The sequence below is a fragment of the Osmerus mordax genome, chromosome 14, assembly GCF_038355195.1.
Source record: "Osmerus mordax isolate fOsmMor3 chromosome 14, fOsmMor3.pri, whole genome shotgun sequence".
Taxonomy (NCBI): Eukaryota; Metazoa; Chordata; class Actinopteri; order Osmeriformes; family Osmeridae; genus Osmerus; species Osmerus mordax.
The window spans coordinates 15,084,419-15,094,628 of record NC_090063.1 but is presented as its reverse complement, the minus strand read 5'-3'; the positions used below and the strand labels follow the sequence as shown (position 1 = coordinate 15,094,628).

General features: G+C 46.2%; 2 protein-coding genes across 2 annotated transcripts; both read left to right on the top strand.

Annotated features, from left to right (window-relative positions):
- Positions 1 to 1,654: 1,654 nt before the first annotated feature.
- On the top strand, positions 1,655 to 4,740 carry LOC136956566 (P-selectin glycoprotein ligand 1-like). The gene is made up of 2 exons (XM_067250486.1): positions 1,655 to 1,735; positions 2,273 to 4,740. The coding sequence occupies exon 2, from the start codon at positions 2,283 to 2,285 to the stop codon at positions 3,615 to 3,617; it is 1,335 nt and encodes a 444-aa protein (XP_067106587.1). The 5' UTR covers positions 1,655 to 1,735; positions 2,273 to 2,282; the 3' UTR covers positions 3,618 to 4,740.
- A 2,201-nt stretch (positions 4,741 to 6,941) lies between these two features.
- On the top strand, positions 6,942 to 10,090 carry tmem119b (transmembrane protein 119b). The gene is made up of 2 exons (XM_067250490.1): positions 6,942 to 7,049; positions 8,730 to 10,090. The coding sequence occupies exons 1-2, from the start codon at positions 7,044 to 7,046 to the stop codon at positions 9,633 to 9,635; spliced, it is 912 nt and encodes a 303-aa protein (XP_067106591.1). The 5' UTR covers positions 6,942 to 7,043; the 3' UTR covers positions 9,636 to 10,090.
- The last annotated feature ends 120 nt before the right edge of the window (positions 10,091 to 10,210 follow it).

The following is a 10,210-nucleotide window of genomic DNA, read 5'->3' as shown; positions in this document are numbered from 1 at the left end:
CACATATTAAACCCCTTACCCTTGAAAAACGTCAGTTTGAAGGTCACTGTTTGGGATAAATCACCTCTTTTGTCTATTTTGTCTGAGGCCTGTCTGCTTCTATCTGGTACCATGTCCGTGTCAGAATTTCCTGCCAAAACATTTCCAGGCGTGTTTGGCACTCAGTGGGTAATATCAGAGGATATCCGAATAGATAAGACGGTGTTGTGCAGAAATGTGCATTAATGTTCAGAGGAGAAGGTTTGTCACTTGGTGACTGTCACACAGGGTCATGTATTCCCTCTGTGCTGTGCCACAGGTTTTTTTTAAACCTTTGGAAAAATACATTAAAAAAAAAAAAGATTTTAGTTTTCTAAACCTTTCAAAGGTAAATTTTTTTTTTTATTATTATAAAATAAAATAAAAATTTATTAATAACTATTTGAGTTTTTTTAAACCTTTCGAAAGAAACACTTTTTTCACACAACAAGTTTCTATTGTTTCTATTTTTTATTTGTTGTTGGAAGAAAAAAGGGTGCTGTTTTGTTTGGAGAATAGTCCTGCACAGGATTATGAAGCTGTGAAAGATTGGCATAAAAGAAAGGCTGGAAACCAGTCCTGAAGTAGAGGTGCACGATGCACCCTGAACTAATAAGCATGTTTCAATCAGACATCCATGTTCTGTCTCCTCTTTCACATTCTAAATCGTATCATTGCAATCAGACAGTGGCTCACTTTGTAAGCGCTTTCTGTGTTGTCAATGGGTGGATGGGTGAGAGGTGACAAGCTAACGTCCTGTAACTTCTTGCACTACAGCTACCGCTCGCCAACCATCTCACCCATGATGACTCACCAGAACTGGAAACTGTTGTTTCCATGGGTAGGGGTTTCGATACTTGACACATTTCCATTCCCTCACTGTAAAGAAATTAGCCTGGCATAACATAATAAGTATATATATATATATATATATATATATATATATATATATAAAAACAGCTCTCCTGGAGGCTGTAATCCAATCCCCTATCACTGAGAGGATGGAGCTCAGTGGTAGAGCATTTTCCTGGATAAGCAGATCCCAGATTCATATCCCTTCTTTGTTACTTTGGATTAAAACATCTGCTGTTACACATCACAGAAAGCACTCTGAGTGCTGCTCAGGTCCATGTCTTACCTCTCTTTAGACTGATTACATACTATTCTTAGTTCAAGTATGTTGTCATGTGCACATGATCAATGTTCTTATCGCCAATTAAATATTTAATTGTCAGGCTTCCCCAACAGTGCGGATGAAGTTAGACTTAAAGACTGCAAGATATAACATACAAAACCATTTAACCTATGGCATTGTAAACAATTTACAGAATTTGTCTAATATTAAAGAAAAACACATCAAACCATAGTAGTGCAGTGTTAGTGTTGTGTGGTGAGTGTGGTTGGAGTCACCCACCCATCTGAGCAACTCCCTTCTTGCTGAACTCATTCAGATACATGTTTTGAGGCATGTTCTGGCAAAATCCGCTTTGTCTTCACTTGCAAACTCTAAACTCTGCCATCTTTCCTCACACTTGCGTCAGTGTTGCTTTAACGTCGGTTGCATTGCTCACTTCCTGTTTCCCCATAGCAGGTAGAGACTCTGCCCTTTTCGTCTCTTCAGTTGGTTCATCATAGGCACGCAGACATGCTCTCAGCTCCAGCATCTTCGACTTGAGCTCCATCTGCCTTCCCTTCCTTCTCCATCTCCTCGGGTCAGGTAAGAAAAGCGATGAGGTGTCTGTCCCACATTTGGGGATGGTACAGTCTGGATACTGTGTTGCTGTCCAAGTGATTTCATGTTGAGTTCAGAGGATTGCCGTGACTCAATACCTACTTAAGTTTTGACATGGAACAGTTTGAAGTTCATAGTTCCGGAAAGACCCAACCCTCAGGTTTTTGTTGGTTTAAAAGTTATAATAATCAAAAAAAATCATTCCCTTCTAAAGAAATACTTTGATTGATGTTTGTTGATAGTTTTGGCAGAACACACGTCACAGACAAAAGTTTAGAATCAATGTTTAAGTTCCTGATTCTGCAGTCAAATGGGTGTTGACTAGCTGTTCCATACCTTGCCACAAGCCTCCTCAGTCACAGGATGTTTTGTGACACACAACCATTTTCCACAGACACTCACACCATCTATCAGTCCATCCATCTGCATATCTCTCTATTTACTGTGTTGACATATTTCCTGTTATTGCAAAGAGCATGTCTTCACATGAACATTGATCAAGCCTTGCATTTGCCATTTCAGAATTGGCATCATGGCCTTCGGGAAGCATACACGGTATCTTCTATTCTGGAGTATCTTCCTGCTGTCCTCTGTGGAAACTCAGGATGTGTTTACCCCAGTGCACAGTAGCAACAGCAGTGAGTCCACTCTCATCCCCTCCCAGGCCTCCACTGAGCCAGACAGCTCTGTTTCCTCCCCAGCTCAACAGGAGTCAGACCGCGTCTCAACACCTGGGTCCTCACAACCCACGGACACCATCGGCCACCTAACAGCGGTGACCCTGGGCCAGCCGATGGATGTGAGACCGCGTACAGAGGCAACTCCAAACAGTACTTCATCAGTGACAGGAAGTGAAGATGAAAAGACAGACGTTAGAACCACCCAAGGCCCGGATCCCAACACCAGCACCAGTGACAAGGGTGAGATCCGCTCACAGCCTTGGGTGACCAGCCCAGGTCCATCATCTGGCCAGAGCTTTACTCCCTCTGTGCTGACAACTTTGCTAAGTGTTCCTCCACCTCCTCTCTCCCCTGTGAGTATCACCTCAGAAACAGAACAACCAACTGAAACACCTACCCCGGCCCTGGGCCCATCGTCTCGGGAACTAGCTACCACCACTCTCAGCTCTGCGACAACTCATTCCCCCATTCTGGAGCTCACTGCCACCACTGGACGCTTTTCCTCCACCATAGGCCCTATCTCTACCAATGAGTCCATCTCTACCATGGGCCCTATTTCTACCATTAAGTTCACCTCCACTACAGGCCCTATCTCTACCAATGAGTCCACCTCTGCCAGCTCTAACCATACATCGACTGAATCCACCACAGCCATAGGACCTATCTCTACCAATAACAATGTCTCCACCACAGTAGCCATTGTCACCTCAGCCAACTCTACCAACTCTTCAGGGGTCCTGATTCCAAATGTTCCCAAGAGGAACAACGTGTTTCCCCCATCGACAACCAAGTCCACCAAGACGCCTGACCAGGACAAGGGCCCCGCAAAAGGAGGCGGGGTCCTATCCTGCCCCACGAACCGAAGAGGAGGCCTAGTAAGCATGTGTCTGATCGCCATCGCCTCGCTGGCAGGATTAGCTACCATCTTCATGGTCAGCACCATCATCCTCTGCACCAAGCTCTCGTCCAGGAAGCGCATGTACAAGATGAGAGACGGACAGCGGGGCACAGAGATGATGTGTATCTCTACGCTGCTGCCTGAAATCAACAGGGAGGTTCTAGGAAGGTCTCGCATTCACAACGGCAACCGAGGGCTTCTCAACGGCGGCGAGCTGGACAGTGACAATGACGGAGGCGACGATCTGACCCTCCACAGTTTCCTCCCCGACAACGACCGTGTCGTGTAGACCTGCGACTAGAAGAGGAATGTTTGTTGTCACTCGTTGTTGTGACAGGGGAAAACCAGCCTGGTTGACTAGTTGGGAGCCAGATGGCTGTGCGGTTAAGGAATCGGGCTATTACTCTGGTTTCCGGTTCTATTCCTGGCCGTGCAAAAAATGCCGTTGTGTCTTTGGCCAAGGCACTTCACCCTTGCTTGCCTCTGGGGGAATGTGAGCGTCTGATAAATGACTAAATGTAGTTCAATTTCGACCTTAAGTTTGCCTGAAAATCTGAAAACCTTTGACGGTGGCCATGTTAGCATTCAGCACATCACCAGGCTTGAAATAAACTTGCTTTGTTTGTGTTTGGCTTATGCCTTTTCCTGGTCATAAAAAAGGACCTATGTGTGTATACAGCAGCAGGATGTGAGGAGTACAAAAATATATTCTATTTTCAAAATGTGTTTGAAGATGTCCTCAGTTGGATGAAGACTTGATGTCTGGTTGACTGCTGTGAATGTGGAACCAACTGTTGCTTTAAGGTCTACAGATTACAGCTTCCTCTTTGAAGTCAACGGTTTGGCATCACTGCATCCGCCTTTCAGTCAGAGGAGGAGACAATGAAGACTCAAATGCAGAACCAGAGAACTATTTCATTACACATTACCGTGAAACGGACTTCCCTTGTTTGAGGAAGTCAGGTGGTGAAAACTGGTTTCATAAAGCACTCTTGTATACCAATTCCAAACTAATGGGGGTCTCTACAGAGTTCATGCAGTAATTTATAGATTTGTCCAGTATTTTTTCTGAACCCTCTCAACATAAATTCTTGAAAAAAGGTATGAACAGTGGGGTTGGGATGAGAACAGCGATGTGAAAATGTCAGAAACCTTGCTGGTGTTTCACTTACCAACAGGCCTGTTTTAACAAGGGCTCCCAGCGCAACACAGTTTACAGGGGAGATTTAAAACCTACAAGTGATTTATGGATCTGAAACTGAAGTTTGAGTTTCATTTGAGAATTGCTTTCAGTTAAAGTCGAAGACCTCAATCTGACAGAGATGGCAAAGTAAGAATGTAGAGCCATTTCTGAACATGCATCTGTTGACCGAGTTGTGGATAATCCTAGGCTGCAGCAATAAACATTTAATTCAGGGTTCTTGTGGTCTGCATTGTCAAAGTTTGGTATCAGAATGTCATCCTATCCCACAAAATTACACTATAACCCCATTTCAGAAAAGCTTCCAAAAAGCCTTATATTTTTAATTCCTTTGGAAATTTTCTGGTTATGATTTTTCTGGGTTTCAATTCTGCAAGATCTAAGACATGATCGTGCAGCAGTGTGCACCAGGGGGGAATGAATCAATGTTAGCGACATGTAAGTCTCAAGGCAGTAATCTTTGGTATGGTTTTCTTTGGAGTTCTAGAAGTTGTAGAGGGCGAGGCTGACGTTTTGCTTATTTCCGTGTCGTTGTTTGTCTATGAGAAGTCATAACACAGAGATGGCAGAAGCCCCCTCCCCCTTCAAACCTGAGCAGATGTCGGACTGAGTTCTATTCTCTCCCTCGTCTCTTTTTCATATTCCGTTCCCTCGACACGAGAGGAAAAGAGAGCTCTGGTCTCAGGGTTTCTCAGCCAGAGGCTACATCTCTGTTTGTGACCGAGCCAAGTTCCATCCATCAGTGCAATCAAGACACAGTACAGCTCCACCCAAGTCTACACGGCCAGGGTTTAAAGTGTTGGATGGGGTAACAGATCAAAACAATCACGTGAATAAATGTCAAGGTTATTAAAGCCAGGTGGATCCTAGCATTCGTACTTGACTTCATAACACTGTTATTGTCCGTCCCAACTTTTACTGTCCCCTGGTTTACTGTGAGAGCAGCAGAAGCTCATGAATGCAGACACGCCGTTAAAATCTCAAGGCCAGTTGCTTTCACATTCATGCAACAGGCCTTCAGTTTGTGAGACTGAAAGCAGAGGCTGAAAGCAGAGCTGACATTGTTGTACAGCCGCATACCTCGTTGACAGACCCCAGATGAAGTTCGCAAGTCCAATTCTGCATGTCGCTTTGGATGAAAGAGTTCTACTAAATAAACACACACACATACACAATACCCATGGGAGGGGGAGTCTGACACCAATATCTGTGAGACAGAGCTTAGAGCATGAGGTTTTGAACGCATGGCTGTGTATGACCATATAAAGATTGTCTGGTGTTGGTCTGGTGCAGATGAATCTTGCACATCATCAGCTGGCCAAACATTCGCATTCTGAACTGATGTGCTCTGACTCCAGGCTGGTTGTGGTACATCTGCATGCCTGTGTGTCTGCTGACACACACACACACACACACACACACATAAGTAGACTCACACATACAAACAAACATAAACCCACTCACAAACACATAGACAAACAAACACACACGGCACAAACTTAGACAAATACATACTCTCTCTCTCTGACTCGCTCTCTCTTTCTGTACAGGTCTTTCTCCACCAACACCATGTTCATTGTTTCTCAGGTCCCCAGCATTTGCCCCCCCCCCCCCTCCCTCCTTCACTGGCTGTTAGAACTGCGCTCACCACTCAGGAAACATTAACCCCTTCCTGTGGAGACATGATCGCCCTCTTAAAGAGCAAAGTCTTTTACCATGGTCCGGCTGCTGTGTGGGCCAGCGCTGTTTAGCTGAGGCTAAAGTCCCACTCCTATCCCCTGAGAGAAGCAGTCAACATGCATGTTGGGAGCCAAGGAGAATTACCGCAAGGGCTGAGTACAATATATCTGACATTACAGTATGTTATAAACTGATCCTAGGGACCAAGCAGGAAGTATGAATAAATACAGAGGTAGTGAATAACGGAGACACAGCAACATAAGATACATAGATATACAATGTATTTTTGTCTGTTCTTTGTCTGGCGGTTCTATTTCTACGTGTTGTCTGAGTCCCTCCGATTGCTTGTGTTGCTGCAGTGCTAACTGTCCAGGACATCTAATACTAGACCTGGGACAGGAGAGGACAGACCCCTGCCCCCACAGCGATTTATAAACTACTGCTTAACAAGAACAATCTGTGTAGAGGTCTGAGCCCAGTCCCTCACTGGGAAGCCAGGCACAGGGGGGGAGGGGGGATGGAGGGGGGATGGAGGGAGGGATGGAGGGAGGGATGGAGGGAGGGATGGAGGGAGGGATGGAGGGAGGGATGGAGGGAGGGATTTGTCCTGATGGCCAAGAAGTTTCAGGGTTTTTTTTTCTGTGCCGGTCAGAGAACTCTCCGGGCTGAAATCTGAAACTGTAGAAGTTGAAAGTCTTAGGTGAGGAGCACAGACGCGTCTCTCTCTCTCTCTCTCTCTCTCTCTTCGAGTCGCCTTTTCGCTTCTGGACTCAATTTCACTCCTGCTCTGTCCCCCGTGGTTCCAAAGGGAGTCTTTTCAGTGTGACCACTTCTATGACGGTGAGTATTTTTCTCTTCTATTTAAACCTAATTTCTCCCTTTTTACTTATCAGTTCAGAGTATGTTTCCTGAAGAAAATATTCCTCTAGGCCATGCAGAGAGCAATCCCTTTTACACAGTTTTGCTGAACACCAGCGCTCACATGAGTGTTGTAAACAGTTGTGACAGCATCATGACTCCCTCAGGATAACTTCCTGTTTAGGGGAATACTTACACCCTAGCTAAGAGTAAGAGGCCCCCAAATCACAATCATAAATGTTCTATGTCACAGCTTTGCATGTACCATATGTGTGATGAGTGTGTGTGTGTGTGTGTGTGTGTGTGTGTGTATATGTGTGTGTGTGCACGCGCAACTATAGGTGTGCTAGGGGGTGAATGACTGATACATTAAACATGAACGTGCCCATCCCCCCATGTCCTGATGAGTTCAGTACCTCATGTGGCCCAGCTTGCACACAGATGGAGTGGAAAAGAGAGAGGGAGAAGGGGAGGGGAGAGAGAGAGAGAGAGAGAGAGAGAGAGAGAGAGAGAGAGAGAGAGAGAGAGAGAGAGAGAGAGAGAGAGAGAGAGAGAGAGAGAGAGAGAGAGAGAGAGAGAGAGAGAGAGAGAGAGAGAGAGAGAGAGAGAGAGAGAGAGAGAGAGGGAGGGAGGGAGGGAGGGAGGGAGGGAGGGAGGGAGGGAGGGAGGGAGGGAGGGAGGGAGGGAGGGAGGGAGGGAGGGAGGGAGGGAGGGAGGGAGGGAAGGGAGCTGTGGCGGTTTTGCCAGACCAAGGCAGCAGTCTACTCCAACGTCCACCCTTACCCTAACCCAGAGGATCCATCAGGAGAGAGCAAACCTTGTTTGCAGCCCACACATCTGTCCTGTTTTTAATAAAGTATCCACTTCCACAACAGGAGGGTTCCAGCTCTGCCTCTGACCTGAAGGAGCAGGGGTCCTTCTAGTCGCTGCTACTGTCTGGGATGTTGGATGCCTCAAATTAAATCTGAGGAGAACAGGCATGCTCTTGATTTAGGTCAAATGCATGACAAGGAGACATTGTGGTTTTTAAAACAACCTCATTGCCCTCAATCCTATTTAGGAAGACAGTCAATGCAGCAATCGATTTTAAGATGGGTTTAATACTTGCAGTCATGTATTTCTGCTCATGTCACTGAAAATGAACTGTGTTTAGTTTGAGTAATTTACAAATTAAGTCAGTTAGTTTGTGTGTGTGTGTGTGTTTTTGGTGGAAAGGATATGATTGGAATCCAGTCTTTCTAACCCTAACCCTCAGCTCTCAGCTGTTGTCTCAATCTCAACATGCCAAACACAGAACCAGCTGGGCCCGACTGTTATATTTATACAATGTTCAACTCAGAAATTACCTAGATACGTGCAACAGATGGCATAAAATATTAAAACCCAATTCACGATCCACGAAAATAGCATTTCAAACCGCCATTGGTCAAGTTTCCAACAGTCTTGGCGTAAAATATCATACCGATATAACATAAAATTTTATTTCTATTCATCTCTGGCAGTCCTGACTTTTGTGATTAAAATAATGTAATGATAATCATGTCTAAATTTAGCAACCGCTTTTGTGCAACGAATTTAAACCTCTTGCCATCTTGATCTGCAGTTAAACACTCTACCACTGAGCTATACCCTCCCCGTGCCCATTTGTGATGTCGCCCACAGGCTCTGCCAGAGATGATGCTCCTTATGGCCACGTCTGGGTTGACGTGGTGGAGCAGCTGTCTGGCCACACCCCTCCCGTTCAACTTGTCACTGGAGGGCAGTGCAGAGGTGGAGGAGCCAGGGGCTCTGGTCCCCACCTTTTCCATACCTGGAACAGATGGCCCCGGCACCGAGTTCCCACCCACCCTGGATGGCTCCGCCTTCCTCAGTCACATGGTCCAGTTCCTGCAGGAGAACCTTCTCCTCATCCTCGTCAGCTCCTCCCTCCTTGCCATCGTCGTCCTCGTCGTCTGCTGCGCGGCCGTGATGAGCCGCAGGAGGAAGGGCAACGCCTACTACCCTTCCTCCTTCCCTCCCAAGATGTACGTGGACCAGAAGGACAAGGCTGGGGGTACCAGGCCCTTCAACGAAGTGCCCGAGAAGCCCTCCGACACGCCGCACGGTGAGCCGGTGGATTCCGGCAAGCAGCTCCAGGCTGACATCATGAAGGCCGTGAAGAACCTCCGCACACCCACGAAGACTCCTCTCAACCAGGCGGCGGTTGGCAGGAGTCTGGAGGTCAGTCTTCCTCCTCGGGCAGAGGAGGAAAGCATCCCAGACAGCGAGGAGTCAGAGCCGTGTGACCCAGAGGATCCAGAGGAGCCATCGGAGGGCGAGGGCCAACTGAGCAGCAGCCCAGAGCCGGCTGTGATGCCGGCTGTGATGCCGGTTGTGATCCCGGCTGTGATGCCGGTTGTGATCCCGGCTGAGCAGCCGGACCTCCAGGAACACCACGACTCAGCGAAGCCTCCTTCTGGAAGGCCAAATTCACCAGCCAGGCAGGAGGAGAGGCCTTCCTCTCCAGACACAGAGAATGACTCATCAGCTAGCGTCCAGATGATCACTGGAGAAAAAACAGCCTTTTAGTAGGACTGAGCATGAAAGATCTTTTGCCGTTTGCTACCTTTTGAACCCCTTGTGACAATCTTCAGCATTCAGCTTCGTGAACTGCAACACTTTTCTTAAAGAGCTAGTTTATTTTGAAGCACAAATACTCGAGAACATAAAGAACGAAATAGGATGTTTTATCATTCCCTGATGAACACATTTTAAGACTTGTTTGTATAAAAGCATTTACTTTCAAATGGACAAAATTAATACTGGCTGTGTGGAGATGGCTAACAAAAGGTTTTGCTCAGAAGATTTTGCCACTAAATGCTATTTAATGAAGCTCAACATTCAACAACTCAATTGCTTGTATTTTAAATACAATTATACCTCACCGGTTTAAAGTATATTTTTGTATTTCATGTTCAGTGGCTGCCAAGTGCGTTTGGTGGATATAGGGCTGCACCTAAATAAATGAAAAATGCACACACAAATATTGTGTAAGTGGAAAACAAGATGAAAACTTTGCTTTGGCTCGATAAGCGATGTCTTGGTAGGCTTGGCATACCATGGTAACAATGCCACCTAGTGGCCAATTATAGAACAGCGCTTTC